This window comes from Typopeltis vanoorti, chromosome 6 (genome assembly GCF_054136105.1).
Source record: "Typopeltis vanoorti isolate ZY-2024b chromosome 6, IOZ_Tvanoo_1.0, whole genome shotgun sequence".
In the NCBI taxonomy this organism is placed as follows: domain Eukaryota; kingdom Metazoa; phylum Arthropoda; class Arachnida; order Uropygi; family Thelyphonidae; genus Typopeltis; species Typopeltis vanoorti.
In genome coordinates, this window is record NC_143554.1 from 116,152,603 (window position 1) to 116,178,002 (window position 25,400).

General features: G+C 34.4%; 1 protein-coding gene across 2 annotated transcripts in view; it reads right to left on the reverse strand.

Moving 5' to 3' along the window:
* Window positions 1-25,400, reverse strand: part of LOC150105844 (nucleosome assembly protein 1-like 1) — a 157,991-nt gene that overhangs the window by 105,325 nt on the left and 27,266 nt on the right. For both annotated transcript variants that reach the window (XM_090394373.1, XM_090394375.1), the window contains exons 2-3: window positions 10,342-10,371; window positions 3,257-3,318 (exon numbers count right to left, since the gene is read on the reverse strand). In XM_090394373.1, the coding sequence (XP_090250499.1) occupies window positions 3,257-3,318; window positions 10,342-10,358 (79 nt within the window). In that variant the 5' untranslated portion in view covers window positions 10,359-10,371. The remainder of the gene's footprint in view (window positions 1-3,256; window positions 3,319-10,341; window positions 10,372-25,400) is intronic.

Sequence of the window (25,400 nt, forward strand, 5' to 3'; positions counted from 1 at the left end):
TTATTGCTTTAATTTTGATGGAATCAAATGCTTTTTCATAATCAATAAAGGCTAAACAGAGAGACAATTGGTTTTCTTCTGCTTTTTCTATTTTTTTGTTATACTGCATGAATATGATCAATTGTGTTGAAGCCTTCACAAAATCCTGCTTGTTCTGCTGATTGAGTCGAGTCTAGAAGAGGGGGTTAACCTGTTTGTTATTATTACTTTTGTGAGAAGTTTGTACAGATTAGAGAGAATACTAATTAGTCTATAGTTCTTTGCCTCCTTTTTAAATAGGAGACAAAGAATGTTATTTAAATAGGATTATTGAATAACAGTATCAGAGTAACATTTTTCCAGTTTTCTGTTATCTTCCCCTCTTCTAGGCATAGATTAATAAGTTTGTGACATTGGTGAATTATGTTGCTTTCTCCCCATTTAATTGATTCTATGTGAATTAGGTCTTCACCAGGACCTTTTCCATTTGTTTTAATGCTTGTTTTATTTCATTTGAGGTGAATGGGGGGGGGGGGGGGATGAATTCCATGTGATGGGAAAAGAGTTATTTATATTTGATTTATCTATTGAAGGATCAATCTTTTTCCTTATGAAATTCTTCTAGTCTGGTTAAGATTTTCTCTTGGTCCCTTATTATAGTGGCATTCTTATCTTATTGCAGTTTGGCTTTTACCAAGTGATAAATGTTTTCTTATTAATATATTAGTATTTTCATTGTTTATTTTTGTAGTGTTATAAGATCATATTTCATTTCTCATCTTTTTCCTTATTGTTTTGCACTGTTTTGCATATTCTATTTTAGAAGTTTTGTCTTATTTAATATTTCATCTCTTTTATAGTTGTAAGGGTTCCTCTTAAAGTTTGTCTTTTTGTTGCTTTTGAATTCATTGGCTGCTGAGATTATTACTTTCATTAGGTTTTTGCTTATTTATGTCTTCTTCAAATATATTTAAGCCTAGTTTTAGATTGAGTTTTTCTTCATAACCCTTCTTGTTTTCAACTGTTGAAATATAAATAAAACAGAATACATATAACAAACACACAGCAAATTTTACAAAGTAATTTTTGCTCCATCCAACCACACACATATCTGCCATGCCCAAATGAATCATCTGATCAACACTGAATTAGCTCCTTCCTATATTATTTACTGAACTCTCAAATGTATTCGGTAGTTGTTTATTACTGGTTAATTATTTATACTTTGCAAACAAATATTTTCCCTCTCCTCATAAGGTTTTTTAATTATGCTTTCATAAATGCCTAGAATTTATAGAAAAATATGCTATTTGCTCTACCCAGCAACGAAGGACATAACAAATGTTATGTATTAATAATTCATTTTCCAATAATGAAAGTATTTCTACTCAACTTCTTTCCTTTAATTTCTCATTCTCACGTGGCACAAAAGGAACACAACAGAAGAGTTGTGGAGTTTTTGTACCTTTGATACATGAAGACTGGACAGAAAAATTAGAAATGAAAGAGGATATCCTTTTATGAAGAGGTCAATGTGAAGTTTATTGTAGTCATTAATTATTGTTTCAGTTGAAGCTGAAAAGGGTTATCGATTTCCAATTAATATGAAATTGGCCCAGCAAAGTTTATATTCTTGGTCTGATGAGATTTCTAACAGCTGATGTGTTTCTTAGCAATTTCTTCGCACACTTTCATATAGAAGGCAAAGGTTGTTCTGAAAGGACAAAGCTGTTGAGGTTTTGAGAATAATGCTATGACTTTCAGATAGAAAGTTAATTCATTCTAAAGCGAGATGTTTTTAGTAATTTATTCAAATGGAGTCTGCTGCTACTTTCATATAGAAAGAGAACAGAAGTGTCTTGGATGAAGACAAGATATTTTTATTCAGTGTTCTGCGATTTTAAGAGTTTTCACTTCTGTTGCCATCATAGAGAAAGCATTTCTATTTCACATTAGTCTTTCTCCTGTGTGAAAAGAATAAAACTCAAAGAATAAAAGTCCTGTAAGAGGCAGAACAAAGAGTTTCCTGGAGTTTTCTCCATATAGGATAAAAAAAATGTTGGCTTATGAGGATTGAAGAAACTATGTAGCTTTTGTTTTTCATGTTATTTGGAATTGTAATGTGAAGAATGCATTGTCGCTTGTGTAAATAAGTTGTGCTTATTTGATGTTATATATATTTCTGTTATTTGTAAATTAAAGATTTTTATTTTAAAAAATGTAAAGACTCAATCGCTTACAGATTTAACGGGATATTAAGGTTATTTAACAGGCTAAGTTACATAAGATATCCTAGGAGATACAAACCTATATGCAAGTTAGGTTCGGTGTTTTCTTTTTGTTTTGAATGTAAGAGTTCAAAACAACTCACTGTGTGAGGGAAAAAATAAAACATACTAAATACATGTTTTTTTTTTTTTTTTTTTTTTTTGATAAATACATTAATGGTGCTTATCTTGTTCAAATCAGTGATTGCTATCACAAAAATATCTGCTTGCAAACCAAGATTAGCATGATCATACTTATGAATGACAATATAGAAATTGCCAGTTTTGCTTTAAAAATTGCCCCCCCCCCCACAACAATGGCTGCACTACAAAACACTTGATGCAATCCTTTCAAAAAGTTCACTTTATCCTTAAAGGCAAGGAAACATTTTAACCTCACTATTTGGACAAAATCTTATATATTTTTTAATTTTTTGATTCCATTTATTATTTAATACGGCAAATGGTCAGAATTATCTGTAATATTTGATTGTAAACATACATATCCTTGGTGGACAGCAAAAAAATCACTGAATAAAAGCAACAATTAAGTTAGTAATTCATTAATTTGATAATGGAGAAGTGATATAGAATATTAACATTGAAGTAGTAAAAAAAAAAGTAAAAAAATTTCTAATATGTACAAAAACAATTTAATATATTGTAGTTATAAAGATTACTCAAAAAATGCAAAATTAATCTATAACTGCTAACTATGCCATACACCCGGTGGCAAGTATCGGCAACAATTTCCATCTTTGCTAACTTCCAATGATTTCCCTCCACCCACACATCTTAGCATTTCATCGGATTTAGTATAGATGAAAGATGTCAAATTAAAGAAATTAGCAGCAATTAAGTTAGTTCATTAATTTGATAATGAATGAAAGTATTTCCAGAAAACTAAAAGAATTCAAATGTCATTTATTCAACTATATAGCTCTCTTATAAGGATATTTTCTAACGATCAAAAAAATTCTCAGTGTCAAAAAAATAAAAGTTCAGCTTACTTGTTTTAGCATCATCCTCCCCTATTTCTTCAGTGGTTTCATTTTGTTCAACTGGTGTTGGCCTACAAAAAGAAAAATTCCAACTGATATGTAAAACCAAGTGAAAGCTACTCCTTTTTGTATGCAGCTAAGGTTTATATGAATCTATGAACATAAGGAGATAGTTATAAATATGTTTGTAATTAAGTACATCAACTTGTACAGTTTAAATGCAAAATTATAATAAACATATTAATGAGATGTGTCCTCCTCTCTCCTGCATATATGAAATATGCAAGAGGAATAATCTGAATAAAATAAATAAAACATTGGCTTTTTTTTTTTTTTTTTTTTTTTGCTTCTCTTAATATTAATCCCAAACCAGAAGGGAATGGTTTAGAAACAAGTTATACTAAAACACTATAAAATTAGACCATCGAGATGTTTTTTTTAGAGATGTTGACATTTCTGTGGAATCATGTCACACAAAAACAATATATATATATATATATATATATGAGCAATTCCATTATTTTTAAATAGGAAGTCCCATTTTTTAAGGAAGATTGAGTCATGTTTAAACTTATTTTTAAAACAATAATACAAAATTTTTGTAAGAGACAAGCTTATTTTTATGAATAGAATTGTGTAGAAAGGATGATCTGTATTTTGTTTTGTTGCTCTAAATATAATAATTTCTGATATATAGAAAGCATTAACTGCAGGATGAGAAATATTTACTGCTTTGATTTTTTTTTTCCCCATAACAAAACGAAGGAAGCGACATTTAAAAATCCCAAATTGATTTTTTATTAGTCAATAGAAACACCATAACCTTAAATTAACAGGGAAAAAAATTCTTACAGAGAAATAATTGCTTCCAAAGAAACACTCCAATCAGCAAGGTGGATTGTGCCATTTAACAAGCTAGTGTTTGTAGCTGATAGGATGCCATGTTGCAGGCCTATTTTTTCGGCAAATTGTTGACAAATTGGGCCATCCCAGGTCAATAATCAATGATACCATACTGAGATAGAAGTCGGGGAGTTCAACTGCAAGTGCTACGAAGGATATGTAAAAACTGCTATGCATGTCCAACACATTGAATGCAGAGTTCTGGACATCGACTGGAACACAAATCTGCACAAAACATTCAGGACCAAGGCTCATAACATGGATGGACCACAATATGCAATACCCACATTATCCAAACCAACATGCAGAGTCATCTTCGGTAGTGCAAAAAGTGTGTACAGTGGGATGTGGAAGCATGGAAAGCTGTATGCTAAAGTATGGTGGTATAAGAGTCTTACAGTGGCTGCACTGCATAGTTCAGAAAACCTGGACAGAGGAACGAATTCCCGATGATTGGAGTAGAGCTCTCATAGTACCCATATATAAAAAGGGAAATAAAACTGAATGCGAGAATTACAGAGGTATTTCCCTACTGAGTGTTCCTGGCAAGATCTATGCAAGTATACTTGAGAAACGGTTGAGAAGAATTGTGGAAGAAAAGCTTAGATATCCTTATCTTCAGTTTCCATGTCACCTTTACAGTACTCTTTCCTCAATTTCTAAGCTTCTTTAATAGCCTCCAGAACATTTTGCCACATTCCTGATATTTATTGTCTATATTTTTACTAGTCTTCCCATGATGTTTGTTTAGCTACTTTTACACACAGCTTAGCTCTCTTACTTTGTATTCTTTTAGTACTGCTTCTTTAACTACTTGTGTTCACCATCACTATGGCTTTTACCAAGCCGTAATTGCATGGTTTATGGACACGAATGTCACTACACTTGACTGGCCTTCACAGGGCCCACAACAGTCCAGGATCTCAATATATGCCTACAGGAAGAATGGTCCAAAATTTCCATCGATTGCTATCATATGCTTGTGAAAGTATGCACCATCTAAATATGCAAGCTACCAAAATGTTTTTTGTACATTGCATAGCAAGGCGTTTACATTTTTGTCTTTAGCTACTTTGTTAAAATTAGTTATAAGAGATTAATTGTAATTCTCTGAGCTGTCAAAAGTTTTATAATGTTGGTGTTTGCATGTAGACAAATATCTACAAAATATGTTGTCATTGATGAAGGAAGTGAAAGTTATTATTATCCACATTGTGAAAATAATTAAGCAAACTTACCTCGGTGCATAACAGCGTGAAAGGAAGAACTGTAATAAGTTCTAATGTTAGAATTTTTACCTAGTAATGTAACATAACTAAAAAAGGTCATTAGTTACTTAGGTGGCACCTTTTGGAATTGTCAGTTACTGTTTGATTAGCTTTTGACATTCTTGTACTGAAGGTGCCTTTGATACCTAGGTGAAAATGACTAATAAAGAAATAATTTGTGTGAGTTTATTCCAGCATAATTTATTTAAACTAAATTTTTTAAACCACTATCCAAAATATGGAAGTTTTAGTTATTCATTATATAGTTTTGCTGCAATGTAAATGTTTGTGATGTGTCAGCCTGATACACAAACTAAAAGTAAGATTTTCTTGCATTTGCAACCCCTAAGCAAAAAATATAGTCTTTGCTTGGCATGAAAAGTGACACTAGGGGATAAAAATTTTTCAATGAACCAAAATTTTGTCTTAATCCGAAATCATCCTCATAGGCATAAAAGAAAGAGAATATGTAAGTGCATGATACAGAAGGTGTGCAAAGAATAGCATAATGCTAGTGTCAAAATATCATTATTTTAATTAAAACTTATTAAAATCTTTTATTATATCTTATTTTCTCTTATTAAAATCTTTTATTATATCTTATTTTCTCTTATTAAAATCTCCCTTTAAATCCTACTTTATCTCACTTAAACTTTCCTTCTTTACCTTGTTATAGATCTGACTTATGGCCACAAATAATAAATCTCACATGTGCAAAACTTACAGAACAAAGAAATCGCCTCTGGCTGGAGCCAATCTCATTGTCTGACCTACTGGTGTTTATTCTCAACTGAATTTGGAAAATTTATTTAGTTTCCAGCTGCGCTACCAAATTTGTGGGTGGGAGCTGAATCTCCCTCCAAAAATACCACAGTACACCACACGGAACTTTTCTCTCTTAATTCTAAGTAAATCTAGCAACTTAATTTTCTGTTATGCAGTCACGACAATATCTACCTTAAGGCTCACAGATTCAAATTAATGAGCAATGCATTGGAAATAGAAATCAGGCAAGTTATTTAAACAAGAAAACAATTTATTTAACATCAATGAAATGCACAATGGGTCAATTTTAAATACTAAGTAAATTAGCTTCTATGCTTCAAATCACAACTAATGACTACTTTACAATTTAGTCCCTTATCATAATCAATTCTAGCAAGACCACATGTCTATAATTTTCTCTTGTTAAACTTGGTAATACTCAGATCAATTTTTACATAACATTCTGGAGGTTTAGGCAATAGCTATAACATTAAATATACAATGTTTCACCTTAAATTTTAGCCAGACCTTCTCTCACATATAACAAAATACTTCAAATATCAGCATAAGGCCTAAAGTCCTCAAGTGTCACTATAAAACAAGTCCCTTAATTAAATCACCATCACAATCTTCTTATTTGTAGTTAAACAAAGGAAAGATCTTACTTTACAGATGTCTGGTCTTTTCTGAATGATCCCTGAAATCACTTCCTTCTATTACCATCTGACTTTAGTACTGCACTTGGATATCATCTCTGGACGTGAGATCTCCTCTTAATATCGGCGAACATTTGGATCTTGGCGGCATGAAAACTCGGCATCTAATTTCTTCTAAAACAGCTTATCTTAGTCATGTCTATCCCTCAGCAATTTTCTATCTGGAACGTAGGTCTCAGATGGTAATTACAAATTATCTCCCACAATGTTAGCAAAACTCTGCTGCCATAGCATGCATTGTAACTTCAGCTCAGAACCCCATGTGACCTCGAAACTTCTCGTTGACCCAGGAACGAGACCGGACGAACTCAAACTGCCCTGCGAGGAACCAAACCGAATAGCCGCACTGAACTCTCTTTCTCACCATTGCAACCCGCTATTTATCTGGCTCCAATGACCTTGGGGTTCGCTTACGTCATCGCCCCTTGGTACTTCAGTGGTCTGCACCCACCACCCTTCTCGGGTTGTTGCGTTCAGACGCGAAACCCCTGGCACACTGTTGACCCCTCCAGGTTGCAGTTGCCCCAGGTCATTTGTTAATACCTCAATCCATCTGGAATTACTGGTGACTAAGAGGTTTCTTCAGACAATTAATCTTACACTTATTTTTCTGTTCTTTTACAAAACCCTTTGAGGTGACAATATTCAGTAATATACAAAAAATATTGTTTCCAAATTAAAAATATGAAAATTTCTCTATTTACCCACAAGTATTTTTAGTGAATTTTGCTTACCAGTAAAATCTGTATACAACAGGTTTTTGAATAAAGCTCCTTGAATACACGATTTTACACTAGTCTTAACTGGTGCTATCTACTAGCACAAGATGATATTCATTGTTTGGTTAACTATCCAATAATCCAATTTTTAGTCAAATAAAACAACTGCATTTATTTAGGTTGAGAAAGTATTGCTTAGTTGTATGAAATTTATACCTGCATCTATATAAAGAAATTCCTCATCCCTCTTCATGAATATGATCTGAGCCAATGACAAACTTTCCAGAATGACAGAATGAAGCAGAATACATACTGGATGCATGTTTCATGTTCTAGATAGATGGCACTTTTTTTCCCCCCTAGTTTAAAAATGAGGCTAATTTGCAAGTAAAGATTCTGTAGATACCACATGGAGTGTTCTTTCGGAATGTTGATAATCACACATTTTTGGCAATGCTTGCAAGTCTGGATATTTTAAGAAATTATAATTTATCCAAGGCAACCCAGAAAAGAATTTCATTTTTTTTTTTCATGTTCAGCAAAAAAAGTCTGAGTTGAGAAATTTCAAATGCAAGGCTGGCATAAACTAATTTTTATTTAAATTGAGGATCAGATCTTTACTTTACAACAAATAACGGAGAAATCATAGGAATATAACAAAGATCTGTATTTAAGTTGTCCATTTGGAAAAGGCATATGACAAGGTGTCAAGAGAGAAGCTATTCAATACACTAGTTATATGGTGCTAATGGGACATTATACCAAGCAATACTTAGTCTTTATTTGAGTTGTAAGTCAGCAGTTAGAATTGAAGGAAGTACAGGAAGATGGTTTAATGTTAAATCTGGTGTGACACAAGGACGTACATTATCCCCTCTGTTATTCATTATCTATATGGATCACGTTATGGTGGAAAGTGGTATTAAACATAATATCAGAATTGGAGATGTTAATGTCAGCTCTTTGCTTTATGCAGACAATGTTATACTTCTAAATAAATCTGCTACAAGTTTGCAAGATTCTCTGACTAAATTGAATAACTGTTATAATAGATGTGGTATGAAGGTCAGCAATAAAAAGACAAGACAATGAAAATAGGCAGAATCATTGAAAAATATCAACTGTGTTGTGAATGGAGAACCTGTGGAACAAGTAAAACATTTCAGCTACTTAGGCACGATTTTTACTACAGATGGTAAATTAAATATAGAAATAGACAACAGAATCAGCAAAGCTGGTATGGTAGGAAGTCAATTGAATAAATTCATATGGAATAAGAGAGAAATTAGTCGGAACACTAAATTAGCTGTATACAAGACAGTGTTCAAACCTGTTTTAACTTATAGATCTGAGATCTGGATCAGAAGTAAAATACTTGACCAAAGACTAGAGACCGCAGATATGAGAGTCCTGAGAAAGATTATAGGTGTGAACAAATGACGTCAATTGCAATATCATATTAAAAATGAGGATATTAGAAAAAAAATTGACATTGTCAGCATCCAGGAATGCATTAGCAGTGCTAATCTCAGGTGGATGATCACTTAAGCAGAATGGGAGAGGAAAGCTTAGCAAAACAAGTGTTCTCTGCCATTTTGGCAAGAAAAAAGACCCAGAGAAAGACAGAAATATAAGATCTGATAATACTGGAGTCTTGACATTTAACACTGATTTGGAGGAAAATTGTAGATAGAAAGTTTCATGTAGTACTATCATATCCTATACACCCCCTTGAGGATATATATATCAGGAATTTGATGATGAAAAATCATATTCTTGGTTTCATCCTTTATCCAAGTGTAAGCAGTGTTTGGACATGAAGTCACTCCGTGACTGGGCTATATCGCCAGCCTGGTTGACCAAGTGGTTAGTGTATTCACTCTCCAGCCAAATGGCTACGGGTTCGAATCCCACCATGGGAATGGAAATTTGCAATTGTCTGTGGAAATACCAATGGTGGTAGCAGGCAGTAGATAGTGTTGGTGTAGTTGTGGTTGGTGGATTGAATGGTGGAGACAGAGATAGATGTGGAATGGGTGTCCTTCCTCGATGAGTCTTGTCATTAGCCTCTATGTACAAGTAGCCCAGTAGTGAAGTGACTTTACACACAAACCTTGTTTGCTTACACTTGGATAAAGTATGAAATCAAGGACAAAATGAAATATCTTGGCATCTAATTTATAGTATAACCAAGTAAAAAAAAACTTTCAACAAAAATTTTTATTTATCGTAAGGGTACAAAGCATGTTTAATTAAAATGAAAAAATGGTTCCGTGTTACTAAATTGAAACAACCAAGGTAACCATTAGCTTAAATAAATGGATTTAATTACACCAGGCATTTTCATTCCATTAAAAAGAAATGATCACATCAAACTACTGGCATGTACCTGCAAGGGATGTATAGGATTTGGAGGAAATCATAGTTGATGATAGTACTACAATGAAAAACATCATTAAAAAAAATAAAATGGTACAACATGACAAAAAAAAATATGAGTGATGTATTAATAATCCAACTCAGTAAGTACATTTCCAAGTCATATTTGGATAGGGCAAATTGAATCTCCTTTTTAATTTTACACATGATTAAGAAATAGGCTTTTCCAACTCCAGGTAATGATACTAAATTGTGCCTTAGAATATTTGCATACATGCATGATTGCTACTTTTTCAGTAAAGTAAAGAATATGAGATACAGTAGTTTCAACATGTAAAACTTACTTTTCTGGATCTGCCATTTCAGTTTAAAACCTAGAAGCAAAATATGTTCATATATCAAATATTATATGAATTTCAAAAGTTTCTGTAATATATTAAGATCTGAACTAAGAATATCAAAACAATAACCAAAACTACTTTTATAGATATCAAAATATACGCTGAAAAAAAACTCTGAGTGCCAATAATCAAGCCATGCTTAATTCAAGGTGTGGCCTGGCTTTTGGCTAACCATGATAATTTTATATGAATTTTTCTGAAGATAAAATACTGATTTTAAAAAAATGAACACTGAATAAGAATAAAATAAATGAAATACTACATAAAAATTAATACATAAATCAGAAAAATGTAAGTGATATGATTAAGCATTTTAGAAAAGTGTAATCATACTTTTTATGACTCCCAATCCATACTTTTTTTTTAATAATATATAGCACATAAGTACTATGGGTGGATTAAAGATTTCCCCTCCACCTTTTTTTTATTTTATTTATTTTTTTATTAATTTTATATTTTAAAATAGTTCATAAAACCAAATTCCATCACACTAGGTGATGAAATTAATGTCTCTCCTCAAAACATATATGACCATGCCAGGATTTGGATCAGCAGCCTGCTGGTTGGAGTACATGCATCTCCAACCAACCAGCTAGCAAACAACTACCCAATTACTGCCACCTTACCTCGTGTTGGAGGCTTAATGGAGCAAAACAGCACTGGGAAAGGTTAAACACCAATTCTTCCAATATTTTGTCTGTCATGGAGAGATGGCATGCATTCACTGGCAGAAATCACACACAATACATCAGAGATAGTTGTGTCTGAAACAATAGCATTTCATATAGCTATGCAAGCAAAAGAGAATCCCAAACAGTTCTTTCAATATGCTGCAAGCAAGAAAAAAACTGTACATGGGAAAATGATTTTAAGGAATGACGATGGTAAAGAGTTCACTGAACCAGTCGATATAGTGGAGTTACTGAGCGCGCAATTTGCAAAAGTATATCATCCAGGTGGTGACGTTGAAAAAATGAAGGAACCATTAGTTTATATGGGAATTGTGATGAATGAAGTGGAGGTGAATAGTCTATTACAGAACATTAATGTGAATACATCTGTGGGATTGGATGGTATACCGGCACGGGTCTTGCATGAAGCAGCTAATGAATTATCAGTGCCCTTGACCATGTTGTTTAATCTGAGTCTCGGGTCTGGCTTAGTCCCGAAGGCGTGAAAAGAGGGGAAAATAGTTTCACTGCATAAAGGAGGATCCAAGACTATGGTTGCAAATTACCGACCGATCAGCATATCAGGAGTCGTTGTCAAGGTCTTGGAGAAAGTAGTCAAGGGAAAAATACAGGAATGGATTGATGAAAATGAGATACTGTACAGAGGACAGCATGGCTTTGTGAAGGGTAGATCATGCCTCAGTAACTTGCTCAAGTTTTATAACAAGGTGACGGCTGAACTGGATAAGGCAAATGGGTTTACAGTGATACTGCTGGACCTGGCAAAGGCGTTTGACAGGATACCACATGGAATTCTAATCTGTAAACTACAACATATGGGAATGGATATAGGGTTGGTGAGATGGATAGCTGGGTGGTTGATGGAGAGATATCAAAGAGTAGTTTATTCAGGAGTAGAGTCCAAAAGACGGCCTGTGATTAGTGGTGTGCCACAGGGTTCTGTTCTTGGACCACTGCTGTTTAATCTGTTCATTAACGATATAAGGAAGGGTCTAAGTGGGACAGTTCATTTGTTCGCTGATGATGCAAAGTTGGGTAGGGCGATAGTGAATGCAGAAGATGTCAAAGTCTTGCAAGATGACTTAGATAGATTGGAGTTCTGGACTAAGGAGAATGGATGTCAATTTAATGTGACAAAATGTAAGGTTATGCATTTCGGAGTAAAAAGATTAGCAGCAGTATACCACATTGGTGGAACTGTACTCCAAGAGATTGATGAGGCCAGGGACTTGGGAGTGTTGGTGGATAGGGAGATGAAGTTTAGGGGGCACATTACGAAAGTAGCTAAATCAGCTCATCAACTCACTTGGTTGTTGAAAAATACCTTGACGAGCAGAGAAAAACAAGTTATTGTACCTCTGTACCGAGCCTTGATAAGACCTCATCTCGACTACTGTGCCCAGATTTGGTCACCTCAGTTTCTTCTTGATGGGGAGGAGGTGGAGAGGATCCAGAGGCAAGTGACTAAGATGACAGCAGGTCTATGGAATGAACCATATGAGAACAGGTTGAAGATTTGTGGGTTGCAGAAACTAGTTGATAGGCAGAAAAGGGGAGATATGATTGAGACATTCAAATTGCTAAAAGGATTCTATAGGATTAATTCAGATGATATTTTTGAGATCAGGACTGGTGGTGGGAGAACTAGGGGACACCCACGGAAGCTGGGCAAGAGCGTGGTTAGCAGGGGTGTTAGAACTGGGTTCTTTACTTTTAGAGTGGTAAATGAGTGGAATAAGCTGCCAGAGTCTGTTGTGGCTGCTATGACAGTGAGCAAGTTCAAGGCAAAGTATGATAGATACTGTGAGAATGTTGAACAGTTGCATGAACATGATGTTTAGGGCCTCCCTCGATGAGTCTAAGGACTCCTGGAGTAGCCCGTAGTAGTAGTAATAATATGGCAATCAAACTGATTGACATATGAAGGAAACTGCTTTCCATCCTCAACATCAAATGAAAGTGCAACAATAGTTCTCTTGAAAGCAGGCAAGAGAACTTTCCTGCTTTCAAGAGAACTATTGTTGCACTTTCATTTGATGTTGAGGATGGAAAAAAACACTTAAAATGATTAGGAGTACAAATTCAAACTGCTAAACTTAATTAAAAATAAATAACAATAAATAATACTGATCACAATTGTAACAATTGCCTTTTTTCTCTTTGTTACTTCTGCAGTTTGTCAAGTGGTTAAGATACCTGTTCAAAACCCAACAGGCAGAGGGCTCAAATCCCACCTTCGGTATGGATGCTGCAATTGTGGGAGATGAATTACACTAGCCAGAAATACCACTGTCCTGCTTACTGGAAGCCTGAAGTGACTAGCAAAAGTTCAATGTCTGGTCTCTAGAACAGGGTTTCCAGACTACGCAATAAAAAAAATTCTTTACCTGCCCACAGTACATCAGTACTGTGAAGAGACTAAAACTTCTATAATCATGAAAAATGAAATTTCACTATCCTTTCCGTTTGTGTTACATGATGATCAGCATTCATTTCAGACTAATTATGGAGACTACAACCTTGTTAGAAATGAGAAATTAAAATAATTATTTTTAACACGGTTGTAGTCGCCATAATTTGTCTGAAATGAAATTTCACTATGCATACCTATGTACCAAGATTAAAATCCAATCAATTTCTATAAGATATTTTAAAGAAATTAAATCCAAAAAATGTTTATGATTTGAAATGAGATAATCACTTTTTGAAATTTTCCATTTCACTGAGCAGTTGACAAATAAGTTTTATACAAAATTCTAGTAAAAACAATAGACCATTCCATAAAGATTCATAAATATCTAAAACATGCACCTGCTCAACGCTGAAGGACAAGATATTCAAGAGTTCCTGCCAAATCAAAGAAATAAAACCTCAAGTAGGATTTTATTTCACTCAGTTTTCATGATGACTATCTACATTTTTCTTGAGTGATATGAGACATACTGTGTTAATACTGAAAACATGCAAATATGGTGGAATGCAATGCAGCTACGTCATGGTCATCTTAATTCCACTAAAGTCAAAGAAAAATTCCAATGGCTTCAGTATGAAAGGTCAGGCAGTATTCTGTTCCACAATTCAAGGCTTGAGTGACAGTTTATGCATGTAGCTGTTGGCTTCAAAGCAGAGGCATAGCTAGGGTGGAGCAGAGGGGGGGTGGTCAACCCCAGGGGGCACTGAAACTTTTGCAGTTAATTCTAAAATACAGTCTCGAGAACTCAGTTCCAAATATTGTAATACTACTGCGAATTTTCCTCAATTCTTGTAAGTGTTGCTAGTTGTGAGAGGAGTTTTTCTAAATAAAATTGATTAAGAATTACCTAAATTACTATGAAATAGACTTCGCCAATGCCATCGACGATTTTGCTAACAGAAAAGCAAGAAAAATATTATTTTAGAATGTTGAAATTATACAGTTTTACCTCAAAAGTGTTTTAATTTATTTCCCTATAGGTCATTTTGACTTTTTGTAGTATTTTTGGCATGTATTGAGAGGGGTGGAAAACTCAGGGATTGCCCCAGGCAGCAAAAGCTCTAGCTACACCACTGCTTCAAAGACCTTAAAAACTTATTTTTCACAATGTCAGGATCCACATATTACATTCATAGAAGATTTGCATACTCAAGAACATTCGAAAAAGTGTGATATTGTAAAAAGATGGATGAGAAAATGTTTTACCACCAGGCCTATGTAGCTGTGGAAATGGCATTTGCATCCTCCAAGTTCAAGTCTATAGAATCCAGATTATTTTAGAAAGTAACACATCCTATTAGGGCAGCATTGTTTGCCCATCTCTTCATCAGTGACTGCTTATAATTAGTGACAGTCATGGGCCAGCTATCTCTGATTGACTACCAGTAGAGACTGAACTGTCCACCCAGACTCCAAAAGCTAGATCAGGTTAAAAGGCCTTACCTGTGATATACAGTGGAGTCGACAGAGATCAAAGAGCACAAGCAGGAGTCATGATTTGGATTCATAACCCCCTTTCAAAACATTATAAATTATGGAATGAAAGAATAGAAGCTGGAATAAAACAATAATTAAAAATTGTTTTAAATAAAGAAAATAAAGAACTGAAACAATAATTGGTTTATATGCCCCAGAAGGAGGAAGAGAACAGGATAATATTGATTTTTATAATCAGCTACAAAACATATATAATAAAATAAATAAAAATTACAATTTTAGCAGGAGACTTAAATGGAAGAATTTGAAACACAAAAATTAATAATAATATAGGAATACATGGAGAACATACTCTATGATGTATTCATTATGGAGAATTTTCAGGCTGATTTCTCCATGGAGAAATCAGCCGAAAAGAAATAAGAAACTGAAAATCAATTGGAGAAGATAAGCTAGGTTTAAAACTATATAAATACACAGGAACAAGATTCAAAGAAAGACTTATTATTTTTAAATAAAATTTATTCAACTGGTATCCCCCCCAATAGAATGGAAAAAAAGCAATTGTGATTCCTATCTTTAAAAAAGGTAATAGAGATGACCCTAAAAACCATAGAGGTATCAGTATACTAAATTCCTGTTACAAAATATATAGCAGAATCTTAAATAGCAAACTAGTGAAATATTCCGAAAACTTTATTTTAGAAGTACAGAATGGATTTAGAAAAGGACGATCATGTATAGACCCGGCCTTTTGCCTAAAATTAATAATAGAGAAAAGAAGAAAATACAATTTAGAAACACATATTGCATTTATTGACTTTGAAAAAGCATTTGACAAAGTTAAAAGAAACATTATTTAATATATTAAAAGAAAGACAAATACCAAATAATATCCTAAAAGCCATCACAAGTATATATATCAAATACAAATAAGATTAAATCATGAGCTATCATATATGAGAGAGGTAAGCCAAGGGGTCCGACAGGGATGTCCCCTCTCAGCAACTCTTTTTAATATCTACTTAAATGAAATAACAATAAAATGGAATAAAAATTTACATCAAGGAATTAAACTTTTTCCTACAGTAAACTTAAACACTCTCCTCTTTGCCGATAACCAAATAATTACAAATTCTGAAGATAACTTACAGAAAGCTCTTTTAGATTTAAATAAGATAGCCAAAGATTATGGTATGATAATATCAACAGAAAAATCAAAAACTATGGCCTTTAAAGGACAAGATCCAACAAAAACTAAAATAGTAATAGATAACAAGAAGTTAGAATAGGTGAATTCATCAACTACCTAGGATGCATGATTACATATGAAAATAAAAAAGATAAACGTAAAAACTGCAAAATATTTAAAAATAACAAGTGTAATTAACTCTATATTTAAATCAAACCTAGTTCAAAAACAAACCAGACTAAAAGTATACAATACATTAGCCCTACCAGTCTTAATGTATGGAAGTGAAATCTGGACAATAAAACAAAAAGCCAAACAGCAGAAATGAAGTTTATGAGAAAAACTGCGAAGTATACCCTGTTTGTTCACAAAAGAAATGAAGAAATTATGAAAGAATTAAACCAAGAACCAGTAATAGAAAAAATTAAAAAATATAAATATAAATGGATGGAACACGTTCAAGCAATGAAGATTACAAAAACAAGCCTTAAAGTACAAGCCATTAGGAAAAAGAAAACCAGGACGTCCTCTTAAACGATTCAACAATGACTTCTAAGACCGGAACAGGCCATGCTAGGCCTAAATCCTTGATACGCATGATGATGACCTATTCCCTATAAGGGAATAAAAGGCGTTAACTGCTTTTTACTATACCAAAACCAGCCTTTCACTGACATGAAAAGACTTGCTGAATTAGCATGCAGCTCAAGGCTGAGCTATTAAATAAATATACAACATGACTTTTTTTTTCAGCTGTAGTGCTGAATCCCATCACCACTAGCTACATGTTAAAACAAGCCAAGAGTTTGTGTTGTGAATTAGTACTTCTAATTTGCATTTACTTCTATAAATACATATAAAACATTTAAATTGTGCTTAAAAAATTAAATTTCTGTACCTCACATAAAATATGGAGGTAACCTATGATGCATGCTATCTAATTCCATGCTGAATTTCAATCTCCTGATGAAGAAAAAAAAAATGCCAATTATCACATTACCGACAATAAATATGCATTATTCTTTGTTAAAAAGAGAAAACACGTGAATTAAAATACGGTTATCCCTTGCTTAATGTGATTTTGCTTAACGCAGCAAAATTAACTGCGACAATCCGTAATACGTGGCAAGAGTTTCAAATTAACGCACTTTGAAATTTACCATGTAAAAAATATGCAAGCCTCAAGGAGTGTTTCCTGGACGAGAGAAAGAAAGCTGTGAGCATGACTCATTCCTCCCATTAAGCATTAATAGTGGGTGTATTATAAGCTCCAAATGTTCTGCTGTATTTACAAATTACATTCTTCGTAACAGAAAAAAAAATGCCACCTAGAACTTTAATATATAAAAAAAAAAAAGAAGCAGCACAATCTGGCTATAAAGTATCAGAAGATCGCTTAACTGTTATGCTTGGAGGGAATGCTAATGGAGATTTTAAATTGAACTCAGAACCCAAGGGCTTTAAGAAAATGTAAAAAGAACTCTTTACCTCTAATTTGGTAGGTGAATCTGAAAGCTTGGGTTACCCAAAGCCTATTTGAAGACTGGTTTGTCTTATCTTTGTCTGGCAGTTGAAGCTTATTTCAAGAAAAATAACTTGGCTTTCAAAGCTATTTTGCTTTTAGCTAACACACATGATCATCCAAATTCTCTTAATGATCTTTGGGAGAATGTGAAAGTTTTATTTTTTCCACCAAATACATCATTGCTACAACCCATGGGAGTCATTGCAACTTTCAAAGCCTATTTTCTTAAAGAGACATTCTCAAATGCAGTAGAAACAACAACAATGGGAGAAAATGCGATTACGTTCCAAGAATTTTGGAAAAATGTTAATATTAAGCACGCAATTGAAAACATTCATCATTCTTGGGAGCAAGTGTCTTCTAGCTACATGCTGTTTGGAAACTTTTTTGCCAGAATGCACTAGTGATTTAGGTAGTTTTCAAAATTCTGTGAACAATGTGTTGAAAAAATTGTTGCAATTGGTGAAGACCTTGGTTTTGATGGTGTTAATGCAGAAGATGTTGAAGAATTATTGGATTCAAATTCAAAAGATTTCAGTGACAACTATCTTCTTAAAATTGCATATGAAGACAACGAACAAATGGAATGTGAAGATGAGATTCCAAAGAAGATAACAAATAACTGGATGGAATATTTCACAGTTTACAATTGCTTAAGCAGTAATTGTTATCGTAGCATTTATACTGATAAGAACAAAAACTAACTGTTCAAATGACTCTCGACAATTTTTTTTTGATAAAAAATTGCAGCGACTAATGTGGGTACAAGCATTTATTTACACATTTACTTTGCATTCATTTTTTACCTTTCCTAAATGAGTACTGTATAAAACAAATTAATACAGTAATTGATCATGGACGAATTGTAATTTCTACTATTGATTATTATTACATTATAATCAATGGCAAAAATTATATCAAATAATCAATGGTAAACAATACTATATTTTAATTATAATAAAATAAAATATAAAATAAAATAATCATAGTAAATATTACTATGATTATCTGAAATGGCGTACCTTCTTGACTGGAGTGTTAATGTTAATCCCTTGATTAATTGTGTTAATCAAGGGATGTTGTATAGTTTTATATTTATGCATACAAATATGCAATTTTACTGCAGTAATTGATATCATATTCACCCACATGCAAAGCACCTCTCACACACACACACATATATTGATATTTGATTACATGTAGTGAATACATTTTATGCTAAGAATTACTCACGAATGCTTCACAGCATAAAAAAATTCATACATATGACAAAGGAAAGTACTTTCACTCATAAAGCATCAGGATTTATTTCCATTTTGTTAGATGGCTGAACAAGGTCAGAACATAAGAATTTGGATGCAGTATTAACTTCATTCAGGACTACTACTACTACCTTAGAAAACAGTACGACAAAGAAATTAAAGACAGATTTGGAAAGGAGAAATGCAAAATATCCAACCAGAAACAGATGGCGTACCTTTTGACTGGAGTGTTAATGGTATGGGAACAAAAACCAGATTGTGTAGCACATAAATTGAAAGCAATTAAAGGTTCTCAATACATTGAGCAAATTGATCACTGCCCTATTAAAATATTATTGAATTTCACCAGATACTATTAAAAAAAAAAAAAAGCTAAAGCAGTTCAAGCAAAAACTGCAGATATGACACAGGGTACATTGGGATGGCTAACAAAGTAGAGAACATCACAATTTTTTATTCAAGACCAAGTTTTTAGAGCTGTCCACAAGATCCTCTAGCAGACAGCTCTAAAACTTGGGTTACAGGCAAGGGCCATGACAGCAAAAGAGCAAGCCATACTGAATACATCGAAAAATTCCTGAATCATCTTTATACCAAAGAGCTTAAAAAAAAAAAAAAAAAGGACTTAGGGGGGGGGGGGGCTTTTTTTTTTTTTTTTTTTTTTTTTTTTTTTTTAAAGAAGCCTGGAATACAACATTACAATATCCTTGAATGAGTTGCATAATAATATGCAGCTGAGTGAAGTAATCACGAAGTTTAAAACAGAAATAAATAAAACAAAGTGGCTAGGACTAGAAATAAAAGAATGATTCTTGGGTACAGTTACTGATGATACTGGCAGCTATGTCAGAGCAATGTTTTGAATAACCAAAACCTAAGCTTATCTATATGTATAGAAATAAATAAAATAATTCAAAACACACACACACACACACACCAATGATTGTCCAGACACTTCAGCAATTTACAATTGATACCAGCAGGCAAACCCTAAAATTGTATATGCCTGCACCTTTGGCTTTGATCAAATCCTGCACACTTTGAGGGAGGCTTTCCACTAATGTGCAGTAGACATCATGTGGAATATGTCTCCATTCCTCCATCAAAGCAGCACTGAATTCAGCAACAGATCAAGGATGTACTGCTCCGAACTTCAATGGCTGCTCCAATTAGTCCCATAGATGTTCGATGGGGGCTGAAGTCAGGACTCTGCACAGGTCAGGGCAGTCGTTTAACGGCCATCTGTTCATATCATTCCATAACAGGTGCAGCTTTGTGGCATAGGGCATTGTCCTCTTGATAGTAAGATGGGTCCGTTACATAAAAACCCCAGTGTAGGCAGCACCCAATTATCCCAAATATCAAGGCTGAGCTGCCCTGATGGAACCAATGACAACAACCAGTGGTCCCACTCCAAACCAGCTGAATACACACTGTAGTAACAAGCTTTCAACCAGGCTGCCTCCACACCTTGTCATTAGACTGGAAACAGGTCCTTGATTCATTGCTACAGAGTACTGTTTTCCACTGGTCAACCATACAGTTCACATGCTCTCTGCACCATGCCAGATGAGCTGCCTTGTTCATTGCTGTGATATTCAGCTTGTGTGCCGCTGCTCTTCTGTGGGAAACCCAGTAAATGGAGTTCTTTTCGTAAAGTATTAGTGCTCACCATGGTGTTACTGGTGTTCTAGAACTCATCATGGATGATCTGTGCCGAATGCAGCCAGTTTTTTGTGTGCCACTCATTTTAACACTTTCCTGTCCCTGCCAGTCATATATGTCAGCCAGCCTGGTGTTTTCCTGCACAAGTGATGCCAGAATGTCTCCATTTGAGCAGCCATGGCACGTACAGACATGCCACCAAAGTGACAGCCCATGATAACACCTCTCTCGAAGTCTGTGAGTTCACGTTGTGTTGCCATAACACTTGAATTCAAATGCTACGATGAAATACTGCTTCCTACTATTTGTACTCCAGTTTTTTATTATTAACAAACCTGGAATGTTCCATAATTCAAATAACAGGGATATCCAAATGACTGTTGGCAGGTAGTGTATACACATCACAAAAACAAGCTTGAAAAATGCACTTGTCTGTAATTAGTGAAAATTTTTAGTTGAAGAGTTAAAAAAAAATCAAGAATGTTGGTTTTATTTACGTCAATTCTATGATGTATCATGTATTCTCTATTCATGTGGGATATTTAACTCAATGTTTATCTATTACAGCATGCCGGTCATTACGAACTACTTTGTTCTATGCAATTGGTTTGTTGATTACTGATTGTTGTAATGGAATACAATTGCATAAGGGCATTTTTAGATATATGGCTCCCTATCGCTTTTAGACATAGGGCTCAAAACCTTTTCACCCATGAAAAGGTTTTGCAAACTTTAGTACATTATACCACGAGTAGGCTAAGAATGTTTTCTATTTTACCATATTTTTCGATAGATAACATGCACACACCAATGTTTTCATCACTCCTTTTAATGTACAGATAACGTGCATGCACTAACTAGTAGTAGAGTAGGAAGTACAGAGGATGGAGGAATCCTTTAAAAGGATGTGCATTGCTAGAAGTGGTCGATTTTTTTAATTCCAAATTTTACAATTTTCGCATTATTGGGGAGCACTGCGACATCACTACGACTTTTTGTGACCATTGGGCCTGAAAAATGCGTGTGTGGGCCTCATAGTTCTCTTGTAACTAGTTGCATCAACAATTGAAAGGTAGGTGTACAAAACTCCAACCTCTTGATCTTGCAGTAAATAAACCATTCAAAGACAATTTGCAGGCTAAGTGGAAAGACTAGATGATGAATGCTATGCATGAATATAACAAAACAGGGCAGATGAAAAGAACGTCATATAAAGATATAGTTAAGTGGATTGTAGAAAGTTGGTCTGCTCTAAGTGAAAACTGTTAGAAAAGGCTTCATTAAAGCACAAGGGAATGCAGTGGTGTCCGGTAGCAATCATTATGAAGCTGAAGAAATACATTAAAAACAAAATTTTTAACACAAGTGATTCTTTCAATATTGCATCTGATGAATTTTTTTGGATTTGAATAGTGTAATGTTCGATAAATATTAAGAAATACTTCTACCTTAGTTTTTGTTATTACATTTGATTTAGGAGTGCTTAAGGTTCAAAGCTGTATAACTGAGAGGAGACCTCCACATAGCCTTTAAAGGAAGAGCAGGGCTTCTAACCTAATGTCCAATCCTTGCCTTCTCGTGGTGCACAATGTTGGGTATCTACCTGGATACTGAACGAACGAGGATGGGCTGGCAATTTTGGATTTAGCCGACCAAATTGTATTCTTATTGGTTAAAACAAAATACAAAATGATGGTACAACATGAAAAAATTTAATGCTGGCTGGGGCGTCGCCTGGTTAAACAAGGCCCCGTTGTTTTCACCAGAGAACCAGGGCAAACAGCAAAAAGTCAGCTACTGGAACAGATCTGAAAACAAACCCAAACTCAAGATCACCAGAGTTAACGATCAGTGCTATCAGCATAAGAATCCTGAATGGCAAAGAAATGGAGCTAGCTGAGGAATTAGATAAGTACCAGAAAGACATAATAGGGGTGACTGAAACAAAAAAGACCAAAACTGGTGAGATCTTTCTGAGCAATAAATACAAAATGTTATATTCAGGCAATGACAATCAAGGAAAAGAAGGAGTAGCCATAGTATTCAACACAAAATATGAGGCTAATCTTCTTGAATGGTAGGCAGTGTCAAGTAGAGTGATGTGCGCAAATATGAGAATGGGGAACTGGACAATCAGACTTATTTGTGTCTATGGTCCCAGTCCCACAGAAGGCTCTACTAAGGTTGAAGTGGAGGAATTTTTTGAGGCTCTAGAGAAAGCCACTGACACAATGAAAAAGGAAAAGTTGATCCTTGTTGGGGATCTAAATAGCAGAATAGGAAATGATTGTCAGACATACAAAAATATTTTGGAAAAATTTGGAGAAAAGAGCAAAGTTAATAATAATGGCAAATACCTGTTGGATTTCTGCTCAGGACATGGGCTGGTTATTACTAACACCATGTTCCAAGATAAAAATGTGCACAAATTCACATAGAGAGAAGAGGCAAGGAAAAAGAGAGGTCTCATTGACTATGTTATGAGCGCCTCCATAGCGCAATTGGAAGAATGGCAGTACATTGCACCCTTTCATTGCAACAGGCCTAAGTACGATTCTCGTCACAACGGGAGGAATCTTTATGTGTACGATTTGCAATCGAAGGTGAGTTAGCTGATCTCATATGGAGGTAGCAGGATTTTTTCTCCCGGAAAGTCTGGTTTTTCATCCCACATACAGACAAATCGGCACTTCAGAACACACGCAATTTGCAGACAAAAATATACTAATGGTGGTGGAGGTGGGCAGTAGATGGCATTGATTGAGAGTAGACGTTCCATGTAGTGGTTGAGACAGTTGTATAATAGTAGGTGTCCTCCCGCAAGGATTCTACGGACTCCTTGGAGGTGCCACAAATAATAATAATAATGTTATTGTTGATAGTGATGTTTTCTCCCTGGTGCAGGACACCAGAATGCATGGAGGATTTGAAATTGGAAGCGATCACTATTTAGTATTGAGCAGGATAAAATTGAATTTCGTATTCAAAAGAATAACATGTAAGAAAGTTTTAAAGCGAATAAAAGTTGAGCAGCTCTCAGATGTGAACTGTAGATTAAAATACACAAAGATTATTGAAGAAAAAATGAAAGAGTTTCAGAATAAGGACCAAACTTTGGAGATTCAGTGGCAAACCTTGAAGAAAACCCTGATTGATTCAAGCCAGAGAGGAATGTGGTGAAGTTGTCTGCAAGGATAGAAAAATCAGAACTCCATGAGGGACACAGGAAGTTAAACAGGCAGTGAAGGAAAAGAAGAAAGCATATCAAAAGTTCCTGGCAAATAGGTCAGCTTCTGCTCTTAGAGAATACAAAGACAAATGTAAGAATGCTAAACACTGGGTAAAACTAGCTAAACAAAAGTCATTGGAGGACTTTGGCAAGAATATAGAAAATAAATATCAAGAAGGTGTTACGATATTCTGGAGGTTGTTAAGAAGCTTAGAAATGGAGGAAAGAGTGCTGTAAAAGGAGTTAGAGATGATAAAGGTGACATGAAAACGGGAGAAAAAGATATCCTTGAAGTATGGAGTAAATACTTCAAAAAATTGCTAAATGAAACAAGCAGTGATAGCACAGTGGTAAAAAACACTCAACAGGAATATATATCCATACTTCATGTATGGAAAAGCTATAAAAGGCTTGAAATGTGGAAAGGCATTAGGAGAATATGATATTTGACCAGAAATGCTCTTTGTACTGTATTTGTGTGGTATACCGTTGAAAGGTATGAGAGGAAAATCAAATGTCATCATCATCAAATTCCTCATGTACCCTCAAGGGGGGGGGAGTGTACAGAATATGATTGTAATACATGAAAAATTTACAACATTACTAACTTCCTGGCAGAGAACACTTATTTTGCTAATCTTTCCTCACCCATTCTGTTTAAGTGACCATACCACCTGAGATTAGCTCTGCTAACACATTCCTGGATGCTGACAATGTCAAGTTCTTTCCTAATATCGTCGTTTTTAATATGATATTGCAATTGATGCCATCTGTTCATGTCTATAATGTTTCTCAGGACTCTCATATCTGTGGTATCTATTCTTTGGTCAAGTGTTTTACTTCTAACCCAACTCTCAGATCCATAAGTTAAAACTGGTTTGAACACTGTCTTGTATACAGCTAATTTAATGTTCAGACTAAAATCTCTCTTATTCCATACGAATTTATTCAATTGACTTCCCACCATACCAGCTTTGCTGATTCTGTTGTCTATTTCTATATTTAATTTACCATCTTCAGTAAAAATCGTGCCTAAGTAGCTGAAATGTTTGACTTGTTCCACAGGTTCTCCATTCACAACATAGTTGAAATTTTCAAGTATTCTACCTATTTTCATTGTCTTTGTCTTTTTATTGCTGACCTTCATACCATATCTATTACAACAGCTATTCAATTTAGTCAGAGAATCTTGCAGACTTGTAGCAGATTTATTTAGAAGTATAACATCATCCACATAAAGCAAAGAGCTGACATTAACATCTCCAATTTTGATATCATGTTTAATACCACTTTCCTTCATAATGTGATCCACATATATAATGAATAACAGAGGGGAGAATGTACATCCTTGTTTCACACGAGATTTAACATTAAACCATCTTCCTGTACTTCCTTCAATTCTAACTGCTGACTTACAACTCAAATAAAGACTAAGTATTGCTTGATATAATGCCCCATTGACACCATATAACTGCAGCATACTGAATAGCTTCTTTCTTGGCACCTTGTCATATGCCTTTTCCAAAT